General features: G+C 39.2%; 1 protein-coding gene across 4 annotated transcripts in view; it reads right to left on the bottom strand.

Moving 5' to 3' along the window:
- Positions 1 to 25230, bottom strand: part of LOC137380028 (microphthalmia-associated transcription factor-like) — a 335859-nt gene that overhangs the window by 172293 nt on the left and 138336 nt on the right. The window contains exon 1 of one of the 4 annotated variants that reach the window (XM_068051538.1): positions 7156 to 7302. The exons of the other annotated variants lie outside the window; for them this stretch is intronic. Within the exon in view, the coding sequence (XP_067907639.1) occupies positions 7156 to 7211 (56 nt within the window). The 5' untranslated portion in view covers positions 7212 to 7302. Of the gene's footprint in view, positions 1 to 7155; positions 7303 to 25230 lie in introns of those variants that run through there. 4 annotated transcript variants of the gene reach the window in all.

The following is a 25230-nucleotide window of genomic DNA, read 5'->3' on the forward strand; positions in this document are numbered from 1 at the left end:
TCCACCAATGGGAACAGTTTCTCCCTATCTACTATGTCCTTACCTCTCACGATTTTGAATACCTCTATCAAATCTCCTTTCAACCTTCCCTTCTCCAAGGAAAATAGTCCCAACTTCTCCAATCTACCTACGTAACTGAAGTTCCTCATCCCAGGAATGAATCTTGGTGAATCTTTTCTGCACTCCCTCTAATGCCTTCACTTTTTTCCTAAAGTGTGGTGCCCAGAACTGGACACAATACTCCAGCTGAGGTCGAACTAGTGTCTTATACAAGTTCAACATAACCTCCTTTCACTTGTAAGCCATAACTCTACTAATAAATCCTATGATACTGTATGCTTTATTAACTGTTCTCGCAACCTGTCCTGCCACCTTCAATGATTTATGCATAAAGACACCAGGTACCTCTGCTCTTGCACCCTTTTAGAATCTTGTTTAATGTTATATTGCCTCTCCGCGTTCTACCAAAATGAATCACAACTTTGCATTAAATTTCATCTGCCACTTGTCCACCCATTCCATGAACCTGTCTATGTCCTTTTGAAGTTCTACACTATCCTTCCCACAGTTCACAATGCTTCCAAGTTTTGTATCATCTGCAAATTTTGAAACTGTGCCCTGTTACATCAAGGTGTAGGTCATTAATATATATCAGGAACAGCAAGGGTCCGAACACTGACTCCTAAGGAACTCCACTACAAACCTTCCTCCAGTCTAAAAAACCAACTGTTTACCACTACTCTCTGTTTCCTGTCATTCAGCCAATTTCCTATCCATGTTGCTACTGTCCCTTTCATTCCACAAGCTATAACTTTGCTCTTAAGTCTGTTGTGTGGCATTTTATCAAATGCCTTTTGAAAGTCCATGTACACCACATCAACCGAATTATCCTGATCAATCCTCTCGGTTGCCTCATCAAAAACTCCAGTGAGTTAGTTAAACACAATTTGCTCCTAACAAATCCATGCTGGCTTTCCTTAATTAACCTGCATTTGCCCAAGTGACTATTAATTTTGTCCCGAATTAACGTTTCTGGAAGCTTCCCCACCACCAAGGTTAAACTGACTGGCCTGTAGTTGCTGGGCTTATCTATACACTTTTTTTTGAACAAGGCTGTAATATTTGCAATTCTCCAGTCCTCTGGCACAACCCCTGAGTCTAAGGAAGACTGGAAAACTATGGCCAGTGCCTCCACAATTTCCACTCTCTATTCCCTCAGTGTCCTTGGATGCAACTCATCTGGTCCTGGTGCCTTATCAACTTTAAGAACAGACAGCCTGTCCAATATCTCCTCTTTATCAATTTTAAATCTTTCTAGTGTATTAATTACCTCCTCTTTCACCATGACTTGCGCAGCATCTCCTTCCTTGGTAAAGAGATATGTAAAATATTCATTTAATACCTCAGCCATGCCCGCTGCCTCCATGCATAAATCCCCTTTTTGGTCCCTAATCAGCCCCACTCCGCCTTTTACCACCCTTTTATTATTTATATGCATAAAGACAACTTCTGGATTCCCTTTTATTTTAGCTGCCAGTCTCTTTTCATACTCTATCTTTGCTTTTTATTTGCTTTTTCACTTCCTCTCTGAACCTTCTATATTCAGCCTGGTATCTGATGCCATAATCAGGAAATCAATCTTCAAACTGTCCATAATTTTGTGACCAAAAGAATCTCTGGAAAGGAACACTGCTTGGCTGTGTTACCAAATGCTGGCAGTCTTTGTATATGTGGTGGACAATAATCCAATCCTTGGTGTGTGGCAAACCTACAAGGTGAGGGCAGCTGATTCAAGTATTTTAGTGGTGCTCATCGAGCACGATGCACTGACAGCACTACAGGGACTGGGGATGGAGAGTCGGGAGCCACCAACCAGCAACGTGCTCCTGGCTACCCATATGGTGCTGTTTTTTTAAGGGCAGATAGATGGTGACTTAGTCAGCAAGATGGCTCACAGAAGAATAAATCTTCCTTCTTCTGCAGCAGGTCTGTTAATGAGCACTTAGTAACTGGAGTGCTCTTCAAACACTCCTGTCAGATTATAAGGAAGATACCTCACTAAAATAAAATTGCAGGCCATAAAGAACCTCAGGCCAGGTCTGTGCACATACTGGCTGCAAGCATATATTGTGCATGCCCACTGTATTATTAAGCACTAGTGCATGAGGTATCAAGGGGTCTTGAGCCTCCTTACCCAATAATATGTGGCACCAGTGCCTTATAAGCATCAGCACAATTGGCACTGACTATTCCACTATTGGGCCACAATTTCCATATTCATGTAACAACTTTTAAACTGAGGACCACACCTATATTTGTAAAAACACATCAGAAAGTTAAAGCAGATGAATTTGGTGTACAGGTAAAAATACTGTTGATTAGAGTCCATTTCTTTCATTCCAAGTGTGAATGTTAGAAATAGAAATAAAATTATCAGCACCTGCAGCAATTATTTCTGCAGCAAAATGTTGAATGAGTTTAAGTATTTTTACAATATAGGAAATCTCATAGAATGTAACAGCATTAGTTCAATGACCAACTGTAAAAAATGCATTATACTTCACTCTCAGACAGATCCTTAAAAGTAACTGATGATGCACTTTACAGTTGGTTCTTATTAAAATAGAATAGCTATCAATATGGTGACCAATTTAATCGAACCGTTTTTTTAATATTTGTTTTCTTCCTCTTCCTGTTTCTCCAAGGCTATATGTCCTGCCCCATTTCTGCCCAAATGACTGGGTTCATGATCTGTTCCAAGACATTGCCTAAACCTGTGCTCGTTTAATAGCTGCTGCTATTAAACAGGTAGCTCCCAACTCTTCCAAGTTTTAATTTCCAAGTCTGTACACTGCTCTCCAGCCACACTGCATTTCGATTCCAGGGTATTGTGCTTTGTTCCCCTCTCTGGTTAGGAACAGGACTGCAACAAACATCACAAACCTGTGTCCAAATCCCAGAATATCCATGAACAATGTCAAGGGAGATCAACTGGTTGAGACAAACTTTGCCATTAAAAGTAAAATTGGATTTGGAGCATTACGATCGAGACGGCACTGTTGTTTTTCATTTATGCTGGACATTGCATAAGAGCTATGGATCAAACTCTTTTTTATTTTTGGTTCTTGTTTTAGCGATATCAATGCTTTCTGTATTGATTATGTTAGAAAAAGATCAAATGAAAGTAAAATTTGGTGCAAAAATGTACACCATTGTTATTTGATCCTCAAGCAGGCAGTTTCAGGTGTTATTTACAGATTAAGGACCGATTCTGTATCACTGCTACATGTAAGTAAAAGAACAGTTTTACATTAAATAGGCATTGTTACCACAAATTAACATGAAAAATGTATGACAGGCAAAAGTAATTTTTTTAAACCCTATTTCTCTTATTTCTGGTGTTTCATCAGTGTTATCAAATACAATTGTCTGCTCAGGGAGCAAACAACATTTTAAAATCAAGTCATTTTAACTTTTGGCAATCGTGCAATAGGTTGATATAGCAGCTGCCCACTATACACCTCCTGCCCATTGACATGAATTGGCGAGGTCTAAAAGGGATGGCCAATACAATACTACCATTTTATCCAATTGCTCAAAGTTAAAACTATCCTAAAATTGTAAAGATTGCTCCCTCACTGTACAATTACTTACACAATTCAAAAACAGTTTAAAAGTTGTTCATTTATCATTTTACGTGTAATCTAAGCACCGAAATAAAATTTGCTTCTCAGGCTTGAATTAGCGACCTTAGCTATAAAACTGAGTCCCAAATTCCATGTTAGCAGAACAGGTCTCGCTAGAGTCTATAAGGCTAGTTCACGAGTACAATTCAAACACACTTCCTGTGCCACTTGGAACTTGAACAGAGAATGTGACTCAGCATTATGCAGCCCTTTCAAACTTAAAGGGATGCAGCCCCTTAAAAAAATGTTGGTTCTTCTTTAGAAGGTAAAAAAGTAATCGAAACACAAAGACAGAAGAGTTGGGAGAGGTCAAAAGGATAGAAATCCAACATGGTGGCATAAAGTCGAGTCTGTAGCAACTGGCGGTGGAGCACAACACTGGAAAAATTGATTTGTGACTGTATAAGATAGTGAAAGAAGGCTTGCCTTATTAGACATTCCAAGGCATCCTCCGCTGCAAGATAGCACCAGACCTATGAGGAGGTGATGGCTAGGCTAAATAACGTCTACAGTGTCTGCAGAACCTGAGAACAAGCGCTAAACAAGAGTGACAAACTTTAAGGAATCTGGCCTGATATGACTACCCAACAGTACCATGTGACTGGTCGATGGCCCAAAATTCTATGGCAACGAAGAACTGTCCACTAATCTGTTCAACATTTGGTATGCACCTATGCAAAGCCCTTACACAACCTCATAGCTCCTTTCTTGTATCTCATTCAAACACAGACTTCAACGTAGCACACTGTCAGGATGCAATGTCCAGTGGAAAGCATTGCCACACTCACATCTTCCACAACTTTACACATCAAACCACTGTAGTACAAACATGATCACCTACTGACACCTCAGATGAAGGTTAAGTTATGCATATTGCAACCACACCAGTGACTCCTTTCCCACAGCCCCTCCCCATACTTTAGGAAATGCAGCAGCACAGTGACATTGGCAGTTAGGTCATGCCAGTCAGTCGGAAAGATGATGATGAAAGTGCTGGGTACACTGACCAAAGCATCAGTCATCCGTTTAGTGCATGTGCGGATAGTACATTAGTTAACATTGAAGTTACAGCCTAAACTGGGCCAAAGGCATAATAGTTGATGGCAGTGATGACCTTGCCAACCACTGGAAGTAGTATCTTAATGTTAGATGTTGGCTGTAGGTGTCCTCACTGCAGATCAATTAAATAAGGACAGAATACATGACTTTTAAATGGCTAAAAAATGACATCTGCACACGCTGGTCCAATTATTCCCTGCTCTCTAACTGTGCTTCACTTTAATGCTATACTTGGTTTTGATTTCCCCTTGTGCAATGCAATAGGATACTGATGAGATTTTAAATAAAATTTTATGAAGTACAGAAAAATATCAAACAAAAGAACAGAATATTAAAAATATTGTATAAACACTAACAAAGATAATGCCTGTGACAATCTAAGAGCTTCCTCATACTTGAAGCTTCTCGTGCTTCTAACCAAAAGAATATAAAAACAGTAGATATAGCATAAATCCGGCTGAATTGCAATAGGCATTTAATTCAATATTTTGTATCAAATTTGATGCTATAATTAGGTTACAACCGCCAAGTACTTCAGTGCACCAAATGCAGAAAACAGCCAAATTGCAGCCCAGTAGGAAATGGGCACAAGGCCTGCTCACCCAATTCTGTGATCCCATTGTACACCAGCTGGCACATGGCATCACTGAATCTAGCCTTTTTTTTAAGCATCTCAGTACCAAACATAAGTACTTCCGTTTTGAAAACTGCAAGGGACAAGCTGTGAATTACTCATCAACACTCTAAAAAGCATTTCTACATCTGTATCTCAATATTTATTGCTACCTACTTGCATGAAATTAATTGCCTGCTGTTGCATCATGAAAAATATGCAGTTCTGAAGCTGAAATAACAGGAAGATCTTTTAATCATCATCAAAACATTAAAATGATAAAGAAAAAAGCTGCAAAGACAAGTTATTTTGTAGTCTCCTTAAAATTATAAAAAAAAACAAGGCCATAATTTCTGCATTCCCATATCTGTGTTTGAAAAAACAAGCTGCCACTAAAACATAATACAAAACATTTAGTTTAGTACATTAAAGGTAAAATGTTTAAATGTTTGAACCTTTGCCACCAAACCCTACCGGAAATCACAGACAACACACTGGAGGTAGGTGAAGTACCTCACCACAGGGCGGGACTCCGAATTTTACCTTATTCATTCAAGATTAAAATTGTACAGAGCTAACACAGTGTTACTCACCCCTGAATGAGTACCTGATCAACAGTACAACAGAATTAGCATCGCAAAAGCAAGTTTGGGATAAACTCTCTGCCAAGCACAAAACTAAAACTTGGAGGTTTTCATCAACAATGTTTATGTCCATAAGTAAGGTGCATGCATACTAACATTGACATAATGATTTGCTTTATTCTAGAGGAAGCAAATGTATAAATGTTGAACTTAATTCTCCAGTTACACAAGGCAGCATGTGACATTTTCCCATGTATTGGCATTTCTGATTCACATATAATTCATTTTTGAGTTCCTCTTAAATGACTATTTATTTAGTAAAAGCTTCAAACATCATATTTTTCCTTCTGGTAAGTGCCACATCATCAAAAAAATCTAGATAGTAATGGCATGCTTCTGTTAGGATTTGCAAAAAAAGCATTAACACATTTACTGTAGCCTTACTACCACAAGATCATGCTAATTCAGTTCAAGAAAACCTTCTCGTGACCCATGACTACTCAGTAAATAATTAATAAAATTGTACTCCTGGCTTTTTGCTTTGGTTTGAACTTAATAAATGACCACAATGATGATTTGCTTCAGTACTCATTTTTTTAAATACAAATTCTTAAAATTCTGTACTCTAGCACGATGAAGTATTAAAAAAATGCTCTAAACCTTCATGTTCTGAAACAAGCATGTGCTTGACAATGCATCCTCAGATCCAAATGACATATTCACCCTTCTGCTGCTACAAATCTCCAGTTTCGATATCTTTCATGTTTTACCATCTTATGCACAACAAACATTAAGCTAAGTTTGTTAGCAGACATTACTATACAGCCAACTAAAATGTTTGAGATTTTTGAGCTCATACCAATGTATTTAAATATTTATATTTAGCTGTGTTCTCACTGATGAATGTTATGTGTTGTGTACAGACACATTTACTGGACAATTCCAAGAGATTCAGGAACAAGAAGTAACCGTAAAGGATCAGAGTGAAGAGAAACAAAAAACTGAAAAGGAATTTCAGTTAAATAACAAAATATCTGCAATACATTTGCAAATCAAGATTGAAAAGAATTGTAAAGGCAGAGTCTGAGTGATCTTTAAACTTTCACAGCCTGTCACTGTGTAAAGCTTTTGCCTTACTTAACACATTTACATGTAGACAAATTTGTTTTTAAATTCTCAGTTAGAAACTTCCTACAAGTTGTGAAGTACTTACATGTAAAAACTCTGGAATGAGCAGGGTCTGAACATTTGCACTCCAACAGCCTCCATCTTTTTTTCCTGAAAGGTGTTCTGCAAGCCCTTGGAGAACAGTGAAAGTCAAACTCGACGGCAGTATATGTGTCACTGGGGGTGGCTCCAGATAAGGCCCTGGCAACTCCAATCCCAGCACAGCTCTATGCCTAAGTGGTGCCTACTGTCTGTCTGCAGCACTAGACCTGTTCAATCCAGCACCTGCATGTGACACAATGGGTTGGCTCTACTACTGAGTGTAAATTTACGTTTCTAAATATCATCTGAAAAATAATTTCGCAGATCATCACTTAATACATATCCTTTAGGCTTGTCAAATAATGCTCTCTATCTTATACAATTGTATACAATTGTATGCTATTGTAATCAAGTACAGGACTAACACTGCTGTAACACAAACATCTGAATCAACCATCCAGTCTGTAAATAGGATAAAAACTTCAATCCAATGTAATCTATGAATAATATGATTAAAACAAACATACAATTGAACCACCTTAATCTTACTGTTGCTATCATACACAGGGTGGGAAAGAAAGAGTTCCTAATATTATAGTACTTCTTTATTTCAGTTGTGTCATAAAATGCAAATGGCCAATTTAATTTGAAGGTACTTTCAATACAGATTACAGCCACTGTACTATTACCACTGTGTTGTTAGGGCAAGAAAAACCAAAATTACTGAACTAGAACCCAAATAGAAACATATATGCTGGTGGATTTTATGCTCAAGTAAGTGCAATCATTGGCTCTCCTTTCTCCTTTTCTTCAGGTGTTGACACATCTGCTGTGCATTTTCAGCACTATTTTATCTCAGATTTCCAGTATTTGAGTTTTTCATTTTATCTTGTTTGTCTCTTCCTACTGTTTCACTGAACAGCATCTACCAATTTGTAGGTTGAAAGTTTTACACATTCACATATTCTACACCTAATGCAGATGCTCAAATAATCCATCATTTAAGATCAATTTACTACCAAAAGTTTATAGTTTAACCCCAGAACACACTTAGGTTTATGACTATTTTCTCAGTGCTGCAATAGTTAACAGATTAAAACAATCAAGAGCAGTTTGCTGAATTGCACTGCAATGCAAAATACAGCAGCATCTCTAAACAATAGAGCAGTTTAGGCAAACTTAAACAGGTTAAAAGTATTCATCTGCATTAATCTACATGTATTGACTTATAGAATTAAACAAAAATGATCTTTATACACTTAATAGAACAGTAAAATATTGACTTCAAGGGAATGTACTACTGCATATAAACAAAAACAATAGTGCCAAAGCAAAAGAGTTCTGATTATGCTACAGATTTTATTTAAAAATACATCTCTATAAATTAACAAAGGAATGTCGGCACAGTGGTTAGCACCGCAGCCTCACAGCTCCAGCGACCTAGGTTCGATTCTGGGTACTGCCTGTGCGGAGTTTGCAAGTTCTCCCTGTGACAGCGTGGGTTTTCACCGGGTGCTCCGGTTTCCTCCCACAGCCAAAGACTTGCAGGTTGATAGGTAAATTGGCCATTATAAATTGCCCGAGTATAGGTAGGTGGTAAGGGAATTGTGGCGATGTGGTAGGAATATGGGATTAAAGTAGGATTAGTATAAATGGGTGGTTGATGGTCAGCGCAGACTCGATGGGCCGAAAGGCCTGTTTCAGTGCTGTATCTCTAAATAAAAAATAAATAAAAATTTATATTTAATAAAACAATGCTTGTAGTCCAGGTCTTTGCTTTTTGACCTTAAAAACCTTTGACCTTAGTAAAGGAAACTACGAAGGTATGAGGCGCGAGTTGGCCATGACAGATTGGGAAATGTTAGTTAAAGGGATGATGGTGGATAGGCAATGGCAAACATTTAAAGAGCGCATGGATGAACTGCAACAATTGTTTAATCCCTGTCTGGCGCAAAAGTAAAATGGGAAAGGTAGCCAAACCATGGCTTACAAGAGAAATTAGAGATAGCATTAGATCCAAGGAAGAGGCACATAAATTTGCCAGGAAAAACAACAGACCTGAGGATTGGGAGCAGTTTAGAATTTAGCAAAGGAGGATCAAGGGACTGATTAAGAAGGGGAAAATAGAGTACGAGAGCAAGCTTGCAGGGAACATAAAAACTGACTGTAAAAGTATCTATAGGTATGTGAAGAGAAAAAGATTGGTGAACACAAATGTAGGTCCCTTACAGTCAGAAACAGGAGAATTTATTATGGGGAATAAAGAAATGGCTGACCAACTAAATGCATACTTTGGTTCTGTATTCACAAAGGAGGACACAAATATCATACCAGAAATGTTGGGGAACAAAGGGCTTAGTGAGAGAGAGGAACTAAAATAAATCAGTATTAGTAGAGAAATGGTGTTGGGGAAATTGATGGGATTGAAGGCCAATAATCCCCAGGGTCTGATGGTATGCATCCCAGAGTACTTAAGGAAGTGGCCCTAGAAATAGTGGATGCATTGGTGGTCATCTTCCAAGATTCTGTAGACTCTGGAACAGTTCCTACAGATTGGAGGGTAGCTAATGTAACCCCACTATTTAAAAAGGGAGGTAGCGAGAAAGCAGGGAATTATAGACCAGTCAGCCTGACGTCGGTAGTGGGGAAAATTCTAGAGTCCATTATCAAAGATTTTATAGCAGAGCACTTTGTGAACAGTGGTAGAATCAGACAGAGTCAGCATGAATTTACGAAAGGGAAATAATGCTTGACAAATCTACGAGAATTCTTCGAGGATGTAACTAGTAGAGTTGATGAGGGGAAGCCAGTGGATGTGGTTTATTTGGACTTTCAGAAGGCTTTCGACAAAGTCCCACATAAGAGATTAGCATGTAAAATTAAAGCGCATGGGATTGGGGGTAGTGTATTGCGATGGATAGAAAATTGGTTGACGGACTGAAAACAAAGAGTAGGAATAAACGGGTCTTTTTCTGAATAGCAGGCAGTGACTAGGGGGGTACCACAGGGATCGGTGCTAGGACCCCAGCTATTCACAATATATAGTAAAGATTTAGATGAGGGAACTAAATGTAATATCTCCAAATTTGCAGATGACACAAAACCGGGTGGGAGGGTGAGTTGTGTAGGAACTTCACCCAGAGAATGGTGAGCCTGTGGAATTCGCTACCACAGAAAGCAGTTGAGGCCAAAACATTGTATGTTTTCAAAAAGGAGTTAGAAAAAGCTCTTGGGTCTAAAGGGATCAAAGGGTATGGGGCGAAAGCCAGAACAGGCTACTGAGTTGGATGATCAGCCATGATCATAATGAATGGCGGAGCATGCTCGAAAGGCCAAATGGCCTACTCCTGCTCCTATTTTCTATGGATCTGCATTTTCTATGGTTGATTTTCTGATAGGGTGCCAATCCGGTGGTGTGCTACCAATACCTGCCCAATAACTGGTGTACATATTTTGCAGGGTCAGCTTTACCTACATGACGTGAATGAGATCCCAGGCTTTACTGGGCCTGATGTAAGCTGTTCAACAGAATGGAGTTGGAAGTCACATATAAACAGTCTTTGACAGCTGCTTAAAAGAGGTAATGGATAACATTAAAGAAATATAATGGTAGTACAGAGATGTTTGATATCCTTTATACAGACTTCTCCTGTTGTTAATGTATATATTTCAGCATTTTCAAAGGCAGATTAGGTAACAAAAATGGCAGCAAAGCTCAAGGGTTAGCACACTAAATGTGGTCGGAACATGTCTGGGATAAAGCAAAGGAATTAAGGGATAAAACAAAACAATACTTGAACCAGCTTTTGAAGGCAAAATGGAGGTGAAGCTGCATGAGATGAACAGAAAATTAAGTGGGGTCCTAAATAGTCAAAAATCCAGCATAACTGATCACTGCCCATAGATCCATTTTACACACACTTATCAGGTGTAACCAATTGGAAATTCTACTCTGATGTCCAAAGATACATTTCATCTTGTGCTTAATTTTGTTCCAAATAACCACAGCAAGAGAAAATAATCCCCATATTGCAGGTGTATTTTTTAATTACGTGTTACTTGCTGCAGTCACAGAATGCCACTGAACACCCCATCAGTGCCACAAAATTCTGCATTTGAAACACATATACATTTATACAGAAGTTCTGAACTGAGCACTTTATCTACAAACTAGGCTGTGTATCAAATGTTCAAAAATATGTAAACACTACTTCACTTCCATCAGTAATCAGTGATAACACAAGCTAACATACATTACTTAAAGGTATTAGCCAAGTTCATAGACATCAAAAGTCAGAAGTTTGTTTTAAAAAAACAAAAGGAGTTAAAGTAGCAGCATAAGTGGAACTAAAATGTCAATGTATAAGGCTGCCACCTACTTTTATCTGGAAATAGATAAGCATTGACGCCAGTACAGTAGGCATAAACTTTATCTTAAAAAGGTGAGCATCAAAGAAAGCAACTATATGTAGCGATAATACATAGATCGGAGGTTTTAGAAGACAGGTACACAAGCAAGGGGTTCTGAAGTTTGAATAATTTTCAAATATTATCTGAACAAGTAGACTGGTTAATTCTTGTAACTCACTTTAGCTCAAAGCTAATGAGCTGCAATAGTTAATTCAAACTGCAATAAATTTAATGTCAAGTTCAAGTTTATTGGTTATGTGATACTACAATAAACTTACGTAGGTTATTCAACAACATAAGAACTAGGAGCAGGAGTAGGCAATTCAGCCCTCGAGCCTGCTCCGCCATTCAATACGATCATGGCTGATCTCATCTTGGCCTCAACTCCACGTTCCTGCCCTTCAACCATAACCCTTCAACCCATTACTAATTAAAAATCTGTCTATCTCCTCCTTAAATTTACTCAATGTCCCAGCATCCACCTCACTCTGGGGTAGTAAATTTCACAGACTCACGACCCTTTGAGAGAAGTAATTTATCCTCATCTCTGTTTTAAATCTGCTACCCCTTATCCTAAAACTATGATCGCTCATTCCAGATTGCCCCACCACAGGAAACATCCTCTCTACATCTACTTTGTCAATCCCCTTAATCATCTTATATACCTCAATTAGATCTCCTCTCATTCTTCTAAACTCTAGAGAGTAAAGGCTTAAACTGCTCAGTCTCTCTTCATAAGACTGAACTGCCTCCAATGCAACTACATCCCTCAAGTAAGGGGACCAAAACTGTATGCAATACTCCAGGTGCGGTCTCACTAATGCCTTGTACAGTTGCAGCAACACTTCCCTATTTTTATACTCTATTCCTTTAGCAAAAAATACCAAAAATCCATTTGCCTTCCTGAATACCTGCTGCACCTGCATACTAGTTTTCTGCGCTTCAAGCACGAGAACACCCAGATCCCTCTGCACCGAAGCACTCTGAAATTTCTCTCCATTTAGATAATAATTTACCTTTCTATTCCTGACCAAAATGGATAACCTCACACTTATCCACGTTAAACTCCATCTGCCAAATTTTGGGCCATTCACCTAACCTATCCTTATCCATTTGTAAATGTTTTATTTCTTTATTGCAACTTACTATCCCACCTATTTTAGTGTCATCTGCAACTTTGGCTATAGCACCTTCTATCTGTGCATCCAAGTTATTAATATAGATTGTAAATAGTTGGGGCCCGAGGACCAAACCCTGTCGCACCCCACTAGTTACATCTTGCCAACCAGAAAAGGACTCATTTATCCCGACTCTGTTTTCTGTTGGTTAGCCAATCCTCTATCCAAGCTAATAAATTGCCCCAAACCCCATGTGATCTTACCTTGTGAATTAACCTTTTGTACGGCACCTTATCAAATGCCTCTGGAAGCCCAGATATCCTACATCTATAGGATCTCCATTATCCACTTTACTTGTTACATCTTCGAAGAACTCTAGCAAATTAGTCAAACACGATTTACCCTTCATAAAACCATGCTGACTCTGATGGATTGCGTTTTGACTTTCTAAATGTCCTGTTAATACTTCCTTAATAATGGATTCTAACAATTTCCCAATGACAGATGTTAAACTAACTGGTCTATAGTTTCCTACTTTCTGCCTCCCTCCCTTTTTGAATAAGGGCGTTATATTAGCATTTTTCCAATCCACTGGAACCTTTCCCACATCCAGGGAATTTTGGATTATTATAACCAATGGATCCACCATCTTCGACGCCACCTCCTTTCAGACCCTAGGATGTAGGCCATCAGGCCCTCGGGACTTGTCTGCCTTCAATCCCAATAGTTTGCTCAGTACTTTTTCACTAGTGATGATGATTGTCCGAAGTTCCTCCCTTTCTATAACTTCTGCATTACCTGTTACTATTGGGATGGTACTAGTGTCCTCCATCATGAAAACTGAGGCAAAACACTGATTTAGTGCCTCCGCCACTTCTGTGATCCCCACAATTAACTCCCCAGTCACATCCTCCAAGGCACCAATGATCACTTTAGCTACTCTCTTCCCTTTTATATACTTATCAAAACTTTTGCTATTCATTCTTATATTTTGCACTAGTTTTCTTTCATAATTTACCTTTCCTCTTTTTATTACTTTTTTAGTAACCTTTTGTTGATCTTTAAAAGTTTCCCAATCTTCCAGCCTGCCACTGACCTTTGAAATATGGCATGCCTTAGTTTTTGTCTTTATGTTATCCTTAACTTCCTTGCTTAGCCATGGATGTTTTTCCCCCTCTCACAATCTTTCTTCCTCTCTGGAATATATTTTAGTTGGGAGGAACTGAATATCTCCTTCAACATCTGCCACTGCTCTTCAACTGTCCTACCTTTTACTCTTCCTGCCCAGTCCGCAGGGGCCTTTTCCTTCCTGCCTATCCTTCCGAAATACTGAGTACCCTTGGATATTCAATTCCTAAACCTGGCTTCCCTGCAACCACATCTCAGTAATCGCCACTAAATCATAACCATTTGTTTCTATTTGCGCTGTTAACGCATTAATTTTATTCCGAATGCTTCGTGAATTCAGAACAAATCCTTTAAGTTTGTTTTATCAAATTTCCCTACTCTTGTATGATTCCTTGGTGCAATATGATGTTGACACCTTTTATCTTTTGGTAACAATCAGCCTCACCACTATCCTGAACTCTTACCTTCTCCTTTAACTTCCTGTTTTTCCATGCAACTGAACCCTCCCCACAACTATTTCGTTTAAAGCCCTATCTACAGCCCTAGTTATACGATTCGCCAGGACTCTGGTCCCAGCATGATTCAGGTGGAGCCCGTCCCATCAGAAGAGCTCCCTCCTTCCCCAGTACTGGTGCCAATGTTACATGAATTCAAACCCATTTCTCCCACACCAATCTTTGAGCCACGCATTTACCTCTTTAATCTTATTGAGCCTGTGCTAATTAGCTCGTGGCTCAGGTAGTAATCCAGAGATTATTACCTTTTTGGTTCTGCTTTTTAATTTAGCCCCTAGCTGCTCATATTCCCTCAGCGGAACCTCTATCCTTATTCTACCTATACCATTGGTACCTACATGGAACACGACAACTGGATCTTTCCCCTCCCACTTCAAGTTCCTCTGCAGCCCAGACGAGATATCCTGAACCCTGGCACCAGGTAGGCAACACAGCCTTCGGGATTCTCGATCCTGGCCACAGAGAACAGTGTCTATGCCCCTAACTATTAGTTGTATATATTATAGAGACTAACTTATCCAATTGAACTTGATGAATCTTAGGTTTCCCAATGACCCAGTAGGTGAATGGTGGAATGCTCAGCTCTTGAGACACACAGATCAGTAAAGTCCTTGGTCTGTGCTAATTTAACTGTCTGTACCAGGACAATAGTAGAATCACTAACGTTAGTCTCAGCATCCCCAGGCTAGCAGAAGGAGGGACACTGTCCAGGAAGCTAAGTGTGATTTCTATCATCAAAGAAGGGGGATTGAGGGAAGGGGCAGTGTACAATTTAGTTCCTCTTGGCCTCACTCAGCATCTATACATATATGTACTTTTGTCAATTGTCTATGGTGGGATCCTGGCCAATTTTACCATCTCTAACTCAAGACCGTTGAGACCATTGGGTAATTTTCTGAGCACATGTTGCTATTAGCGAAACTCAGCCACAAACAATGTATATTGTAATGTACAGTGGATGTACTGCATTCAACTAATGGATATGTGCTGGCAGCGGGTGACATTGCCAGCACCAGCATGCAACTTAGAAAATGACCCCCAACTTATGTTATTTGATTGTCATCCCTGCTGGGATCAGCTAATTCATCACAGTAAGTTCCAGCTACTCATCAGAAAACCATCAACGGTGACATTTTAAAAAAATTTACAAATGAATTGCAAAAGCCATAATTCACAGTTTAATTCCATTTGCCTAGGAATTGTCAAAGCTTATCAACAAACTTCCCTTGTATTTTACAGCTTTGACTATTAGATTTTTTTAAAGATATATTATAAGGTAGCATTTGCTGACAACGCAACCACTAGGTGGCACTGTATTTGCACATGCACAAATGCAGCCTCATCCACTGAAACGTCACTGTCTGCATTTTTGGCAGCTGCCAGTAGTAAAGATGGCACTGATCAATTTATCACAAAAGCGAAAACAAATGAAACTCAAATGGCCACAGGGCTGCAATCGCGGCCTCCATCCCATCCCCAACAGTATCCCGCTCTCTCCTGTCATTGCGCTTCTCTTCGCTGCTGTCTTCCACACCCATCTGCTCATGCTTGCTTCCCGCCTCGCTACTTCTCCCCCCGTAGCCACTTGCTCCCCGCTTCACACCCACCCCTCCCCCCGCACCTGTGGGCCCTCGCTCCCAGCCTCACCGCTTCCTCCACTTTTCTCTGCCTCTGCTGCCCACTCCCTCCCGCTTCTGCTAATCGTTCCCTCCCACTTCTGCTCCCCACTCCATCCCGCTTGCAGTCTTCCTCCCCTCTCTATCTTGTCACTCTCTCTCTCTCTCTCCCCAGCTTCCCTTGTGCAGGGAAGGAGACGATCGCGAGAAGCAGTGGGACCAGAAGCGGAAGAGAGCGGGCAGCAGAGGCAGAGCAGTGCGGAGGAAGCGGCGAGGCAGCGAGTGAGTGGTCCAAAGGTAGGTTGGGGGGGGTGGGGTGGGTGAAGTGGGGAGGAGCGGCGAGCAGACGTTCCAGCATTCAAATGGCATTTTCAGGTGCATGTGCAAATTAGTCCTGGAAAACCAGGTGTTGACATAAGCTGCGCATGCGCAGCACCATATAGTGACAGCAAGAGTCCATTCTGTGCATGTGCGAAGCTGGCAGTGTTCCGATGACGTTGGTGTTGGGCTGCGCTGTCAGGAGTCACTTTGATACTATAAATACTTTGAATTTAAAATGTGGTATTGACCATTTTCCCGGCTTTTAAGGAGTGTCATAATGTCTGTTCGCAGCAGAAACAGCAACATTGTGAATCTACCACATACACACTAACAACCAGAAATATCTAATTCAAAAAGAGATTTCAAGCAAAGTTGTACACCCGTGATCAGAATGTAGTAATTTTAGACAGAAATAATCCAAGGGTCAGTGGCATATTTTCTCCTTTCTAGGTAAATACTTATAAGATTGCTATGACTGGTTAAAAACAGTAAATCAAATGATTTTTGAAAGAATTTTTCAGAAAATGAGGGTACTGTCATTTAGAATATTAAAATACACTTTTAATGTGACAAACACCTTAAAATATATTTTGTCAATTTTTTGTTGTTTAAAATTTAAGAAAATACATTTTCCTGGAAGTTGTTTTAAAAGATTATTAAATAAATATATACATTGTTACCTGAAAATATGTATAACAATTTGTAATAAAGTTGCAACTATTTATTCCAGCTTGGTTTCAAATAAAAATTGCTTTTATTGGCTTTACAGAGTTCATTACTGCCATGGTTGGCCGTATAGTCACTCAAGCGTTTGAAAACCACTCCTAGAGCACTGAACCGTAATAGCCGATGATCTGAACAAACCAGTGATGAAGCAACATCCCGGCCCCACCCCCTACCCTACCTCTTTCCCAGAATCAGCCTTCTGCTTAGCGAAGGACGGACTCCCATAACAATAAAGTCTAACAGCCTGTAACAGCACTTAATTCTACAGGAATATCAAACTGTATACATTTTTTCAATTCCACTTTGAAACATTCTAATGCTGAATAAAATAAAAGGTATTTGGATTGAAATTTTAAAAGAATCTCAGTGCTTTGAGAATTAAAAGTTGAAATTTTAAATCACTCACATTTTTGAAGAATCTAGAATACAGGCGCAGTGCATAACAACCACCTGTCACAAACTAGTATTATTTCATTACAAACTGCTAAAGTGAGGGTAGCCTCTTTCTGACAAAAAGTTCAATTATAATGATTTTTGGTTTTAAACACCAACAAAATGATGTTAAAATATGCTAAAGTCCATCACTGTATCACTTGCCGGAGATGCCACTGTATGATACCTAGCTTTTCTCCCTGAAGGAAAATAAGTTAACCACGCACATTATTGCCAACAGAACTCTTTTACCCATAAAACGCCAATAAAAATGTTGCATTAATCAGATATAAATCCTGTTTACCTAGAAAGGAGAAAATATGCCACTGACTTTGATTATTTCAATCTAAACTTACTATATCCTTATATTTTTCCTTATTTTGGTGCAACTGTTAATCCATTAATTTTTGAGATGGTGACAGATCAGAGATTTGTACACTTTTATTTCAGAAAACAATATTAAAGCAGAGTTGCTTAATGGAATTTATAGCTTCCCAACATCACAGCTACTTCAAATAAAAGAATGAAAGACTTGCATTTATAAAGTGTCTTTCACAACCTCAGCACATCACAAAGCACTTTCCAATCAACTAAGTGTTTTTGAAGTGTAGTCACTGTTATAATGTTGGGAATGTAGCAGCCAATTTGTGCACAGCAAAATCACACAAACAGCAATGTGATAATGTGATAATCTGTTTTTGTGATGTTGGTTGAGGGATAAATATTAGCCTGGATACCGGGGAGAAATTCTCTACACTTCATCGGATAGTACCATGGGATCTTTTATGTACACCTGAAAAGGCAGACAGGCCTCAGTTTAACATCTCATCCAAAAGATAGCACCTCTGATCGTGCAGCATTTCCTTAGTCCTGCACTGAACGGCTTATTGCTTGGCTGAGAGTAGCCAGTCTAGATGAAATATTTATATTATATATACAAGAAATGCTGGAAATACTCAGCAGGTCTGGCAGCATTTGTGGGGAGAGAAGCAGAGTTAACGTTTCAGGTCAGTGACCCTTCTTCAGAACCCTTCTTTCAGGTCACTGACCTGAAACATTAACTCTGCTTCTCTCTCCACAGATGCTGCCAGACCTGCTGAGTATTTCCAGCATTTCTTGTTTTTATTTCAGATTTCCAGCATCCGCAGTACTTTGCTTTTATTATTTTGAAATTTTTTAGATTACCTGGATCTGGACCTCCTGTGGGTCACTGCTTTTTGACTAGTGTGACTTGGAGCCCTTTTCTTTTTTAATTCTTCAGTCCATTCCAGGAAATATGCAAGACTGATCCAGCGATGTGGAACACAAGTTCCCTCATCCTATTGTTCAACAGTTAAGAGAAGGCACAATGCCCACCCAGATGATAGAAACAATTAGTGGGCTATGAGCTACGATTCTGGAAATGGATTAAGGACTTGAGGCAGGCTTCAGAAGGAACCACAGGTATCTTTGACATCTACATTGATTGATAATTCTGCAGTCAGAAGCTGCATGAAATTGGATACAAATACAGTTCACTAGTCTACTATATAAACAGTGATTAACGAAGGAGTCTGTGTGGAAGTCTGGAAGTTTAGTGTCAATTTTTTCCCCCATCATGGATGCTTGGTCCAAACCAAAATTATTTCTGAGAACTAGAGTTTTGAGACATTTATTACTTTGAAACTGGGACTGTAAGTAAAGCTTTAGTGAAAAATCCTTTGTTCTTTCATCTGTTTAATTTTGTTTCTTAATAAATCTGATTTGTAGTCACAGCCTGAGATTGGACAATGCAGATGTTGGCAGGACCTGCATTGACCAATTTTGGTATCCTGGTGTCATACCAGCCTCCTTGTCAGTTAATCTCACGCCCTTTGTCTTAGCACACACCTTCCCTTTTGTTCTATTTTTCCCCACCCCCGCTGTACTTGCTTAAAACCTATTACGTTTCTAACCTTTGCCAGTTCTGATGAAAGGTCACTAACCTGAAATGTTAACTCTGCTTCTCTCTCCACACATGCTGCCAGACCTGTTGAGTATTTCCAGCACTTTGTTTTTATTTTAGTTTAACCTCGGTGGTGGGAAAACTTTTAGAAATGATAATTTGGGGTAAAATTAATACTCCCTTGGACAGATATGGATTTGTTAAGGGAAAATCATGTTTAACTAATTTGCTTGAGTTTTTGGTGAGGTAACAAAGAGGATTGATGAGGGTAATGCAGGTGGCATGGATTTCCAAAAGGCATTTGATAAAGTGCCACATAACAGGTTTGTCAGCAAAATTAGAGCTTATGAATAAAAGTGACAGTAGCAGCATAAATACAAAATTGGCCAAGTGACAGGAAACAGAGTAGTGGTGAACAGTTGTTTTTTGGACTGGAGGAAGGTATACAGTGGGGTACTCCAGGAGTCGATGTTGGGACCCCTGCTTTTCTTGATTAATAATCTAGACTTGGGTGTACAGGACACAGTTTCAAAATTTGCAGATGACACAAAACTTGGAAGTATTGTGAACTGTGAGAAGGGTAGTAATAAACTTCATGAGGACACAGACAAGCTGATGGAATGAACAGACAAGTGGCAGATGAAATCTAATGCAGAGAAGTGTGAGGTGATTCATTTTGGTAGGAAGAATGAGGAGAGGCATTATAAAATAAAGGGTACAATACTTAAGGGGCTGCAAGAGCAGAGGGACCTGGGGGGTGTATGTCCATAAATCATTACATGTGGCAGGGCAGGTTGAGAAAGTGGTTAATTAAACATATGGGATCATGGGCTTTATAAATAGGGGTATAGAATACAAAAGCAAGGAAGTTATGATAAACTTGTATAAAACACTGGTTTGGCCTCAACTGGAGTACTGTGTCCAGTTCTGGCACTGCATATGAGGAAAGATGTGATGGCATTAGAGAGGTTGAAGAAAAGATTTACAAGAATGGTTCCAGGGATGAGGAACTTCAATTAAGTGGATAGATTGGAGAAGCTGGGGCTGTTTTACTTAGAGAACAGAACAGGAGGTTTGATAACAGTGTTCAAAATCATGAAGGGTCGAGACAGAGTAGATAGGGAGAAACAGTTCCCTTTGATGAAAGGATCAAGCACCAGAGGACACAAATTTAAAGTGAGTAGCAAAAGAAGCAATGGCGACATGAGGAAAAACTTTTTTTTTACCCAGCAAGTGGTTAGGAACTGGAATGCACTGCCTGAGTGTGTGGTGGAGGCAGGTTCAATCAAGGCCTTCAAAAGGGAATTGGATAATTATTTTGAAGAGAAAATATTTGCAGGCCCGCAGGGAAAGAGATGGAGGAATGGAACGAGCTAAGTTGCTCTTGCAGGGACACAACAGACTGAATGGCCTCCTTCTGTGCTGTTATGCAAAAGTATCTGGAACACATACAAATTATTACAATTATTTGCATCACATACTCCACTCAACCCCTCCTACACATGCCTTAAGGTGCGAAGCTCCCCAAAGGCTCAGAGCACTAAAAATATTTTGCATGCTATGCAGACTGGCCTACAACAGATGTATAGCGACATGAGAGCCTTACATCACAGTGTGCAGATTGACTATCCAAAAGCCATACGTTAAATAGGCTCAATGTGAACTAAAACGAACTTCTTCGAATATTTATTGCAGCAAATTCAATAAATGTAAAATTTATGACGGCAGAACTTACGTTCCTCTCTAGGGATACGGGGATAGGAAAAGACGAAACAGAGGAAGATTTAAAATCTACCAAGACATCACAACGAGTTGGCTCACCAACCCATTAATGCAGCATTCTTCTGACAATCCATTGTTAACAAAAAGTGACTTATCCAAAGAAAGGCACATGCCTGATAATCACACAAACAAGTTTTAAAAGAGGCTTGCAAAAAAAAAGTGTTGACCATAATTAACCACCTGTATTAATACCATGTTTGGACTCAAAGCATATGCTTGTTTTGGTAATAATTCTTTTATTGCTGCAATTACAACAAGTTTGTATTTTCTGCACTAAATTAGACATAGCCATAATAGATAAGTACACAATAACTATAAAGCCATTAAGATATACACTCATTAAGACAAACCAACCTAATCTTTCTTCACACATTTTTGTGCACAACATAGTGAATTCGATGAATAGTTTTGTTAATACGTTTTACAATATTAAACTTAATAATTAATCACAACTCTTCCATAAGTATACCACTCATGTTGTGATCTACAGAATTATGAATGATATTTGAAAGAAATACCATGATTACATTACATAATCATCAAAAGAATCAATAGATATCAAACTCTACTGTCCTTCCAAAAGTATAATTTATGTAATATACTGTTTATAGTATATATTGATGTGATTAGATGAAGAGGGGTGGGAGGAGGATCTGTGGAGTATAAACACTGGCATGGATCTGTTGGGCTGAATGGCCTGATTCTGTGCTGTTATTAATTGGTAATACTTTGGAATATAGTACAATAATGAAAACACGGAGGATAAAAACTTGCATGTGCAGAAACACTGGGTCTGCAGGACACAGAGCTACTCTGCAGGAGTAATGCCATCAGTTTTTATTTTAAATGCTCAGCTTGAAATGGTAACCTTAATTGAGCATAAAAGTCATTGATGCACGGTTAGAAAGGTTGATCTTCAATTAGAAAAATTGTATGAAGAAAATATCAATAGTTAACTGCAGTACGATGTTTTAGTTTGGGAACAGCTGAACTACTGGACATACAGTCAAAGGGAGAAATCCATACAAGAATTCTCATCAGAATTGGCGTGTCTGGAGGCAACGAACCAGCATCAGTATAAACCAAGATTCTCCAAATGCTCCTAATATGATGGTTGTCAGAGGACTCTTAAGAAATACTGACTGGCAACAACAATAAGCTATGGACAGGAGTTGTTGGTTTCTGAATATTGTAGTCGAACAGCGTAACTGTGCCTCGTCAATTTGCACACTATGATGTAAGGCTCTCATGTCGCTATGCATCTGTTGTAGGCCAGTCTGCATAGCATGCAAAATATTTTTAGTGCTCTGAGCCTTTGGGGAGCTTCGCACCTTAAGGCATGTGTAGGAGGCGTTGAGTGGAGAATTGAAGATCCTTCTGGCTGATGACCCCTTACATATCTCACGAGATTTCCTTGTCCTTTTAAAATATATTAAGGAAAACACAGCAACTGAAGCAATCTTCTCTGCTTTCTGTTTTCCCTGTTGTGTTATGCCCATTAGATATCAGATGTCCAATTACAGATCTTTTTCCTGCAGAAGACTCAGGATAACGTGTCTGCACTGATAGGAATGTATGATTTTGAACCTGTATCTTTGGACTGCACAATGTCTCAGGACTATTTTTGTTTTAAAAAAGCAAAAGTAGCAGCATAAGTGGATCCAAAATATCAGTCTATAAGGCTGCCACCTACTTTTATCTGGAAATAGATAAACATTGATACCAGTGCAGTAGGCATAAAGTTTGTCATTAAAAAGTGGAGCATGCAGAAAAAGTAATCCACATAGGGATGATATGCAGGCTGATGGTTTTACAAGACAGTTAAACAAGCAGGGGACTCTGAAGTTTGAATGACTTTCTGGCTAAATCTCTAACTCATTTCAGCTCAGAACTAATGAGCTGTAATAGTTAATTCAAACTCTAACTCATTTCAGCTCAGAACTAATGAGCTGTAATAGTTAATTCAAACTACAATAAATTTGATCTCCAGTTGAAGTTTATTAATTTTGTAAAACTACAATAAACCTATGTTATAATCACCAACATCAGCCTCAGAACTCGCAGGAAGGGAATAGGTGTGACACTGTTTTCTAAACTATCAAACCAAATGTTTTCTTCCAGACCACTATCCTCTACTGTGTAGTGTGAACACCAGATTTTCTGCAATGCTCCTTCACATTCAAATAGACCACCATAATCTGCAGATATTTGAACAAATTTGAAGAACAAAAGCATTATGCCTGGGTTAAGCAGGGACAGTCAGCATTGATCCGCAAAAAAGATTGTGTTTGACTAATTTAAATGCACTCTTTGGGAAATAACAGAGGAGTTATGGACAAATGTTGTGGGTGCTATATATGGATTTGCAGAAGGCTTTTGATAAGGTGGCACATCACTGACTTATTATGAGAAATAAGGCACATAGTATTGAAACAAATAGAGCAGCATAATCAGAGATGATTAGATATCAAAAAGGAATCAGGAAAGCTAAATGGATTCTTTACAAATTGGCAGATTATGGACAGTGGAATGCCCCAGGGAGATGCCCTGGGATCTCTTACTTTCCGTTTTTATGGATGATTTGAACGCAGGTACGAGAAGAATGATGTTGAAGTCTGTTGCTGGTACTAAACTAAGGGTTATGGAAAACTGAGAAAGGATGCAGGAGACTGCAGAAAGACAGGCAGATTAGCAATGTGGACTGAGGGGTAGCAGATGTAATCCCATACAGAGAGTCAGAGTAACACATTTTAGATACAATTAGTAAAAGAAGCATATCCTAAACAGTAAGAATCCTAATAGCGTGGAGGAATAGAAAGACCCAAGTGTAGTAAAAATAGAGATTTCAATGATGAGAGGTAGAAAAAGGCACAAAAAAGACAAATGGAATTCTGAGTTCTATTCACAGAGCAACAAATATAAAAAAACGAGGACTGGATGTTGAATTTGTACAAGACATTGGTTGGGCTACAACTGGAATACGTGTGCAGTTTGAACAGCTTCAACTGAACAATGGGGAGCCATTAGCCGTCCCATTGCTGCTAGATTGTCTGATGTAATTTTCAGATGTGTCGGTAAATGACTGAGCAGAACACCTGCCGGTTTCCAACAGGAGCCTAGTTAAATATGCAAATTGCATTCCTACACCTATTGTAGAATTTTCAGATACAAATGGACAGGCGTGCATGGTGGCACTGAGCCCTTTGTTACCGAGTATTGAGTGGTCCAACCATGATGTCATGTGTGAATTATTTGAGGTATATATGACTGGACATGGGGCATCTTGATACAATGGCCATTGTTTTTCAACCAGAATATCCCCTGCTTAAAAACATTCAAAGAGCGCATGGATGAACTGCAACAATTGTTTATTCCTGGCTGGTGCAAAAGTAAAATGGGAAAGGTAGCCAAACCATGGCTTACAAGGGAAATTAGAGATAGCATTACATCCAAGGAAGAGGCATACAAATTCGCTAGAAAAAACAACAGACCCTGAAGACTGGGAACAGTTTAGAATTCAGCAAAGGAGGAGCAAGGGATTGATTAAGAAGGGGAAAATAGAGTATGAGAGCAAGCTTGCGGGGAACATAAAAACTGACTGTAAAAGTTTCTAAAGCTTTGTGAAGAGAAAAAGATTGGTGAAGACAAATGTAGGGCCCTTACAGTCAGAAACAGGGGCATTTATTATGGGGAACAAAGAAATGGCTGACCAACTAAATGCATACTTTGGTTCTGTCTTCACAAAGGAGGACACAAATATCATACCAGAAATGTAGGGGCACAAAGGGTTTAGTGAGAGGGAGAAACTGAAGGAAATCAGTATGAGTAGAGAAATGGTGTGGGGGAATTTGATGGGATTGAAGGCCGATAAATCCCCAGGGCCTGATAATCTACATTCCAGAGTACTTAAGGAAGTGGTCCTAGAAATAGTGGATGTATTGGTGGTCATCTTCCAAGATTCTATAGACTCTGGAACAGTTCCTACAGATTGGAGGGTAGCTAATGTAGCCCCACTATTTAAAAAGGGAGGTAGAGAGAAAGCAGGGAATTATCGACCAGTCAGCCTGACGTCGGTAATGGGGAAAATTCTAGAGTCCATTGTCAAAG

This window comes from Heterodontus francisci, chromosome 19, assembly GCF_036365525.1.
Source record: "Heterodontus francisci isolate sHetFra1 chromosome 19, sHetFra1.hap1, whole genome shotgun sequence".
Lineage (NCBI taxonomy): Eukaryota > Metazoa > Chordata > Chondrichthyes > Heterodontiformes > Heterodontidae > Heterodontus > Heterodontus francisci.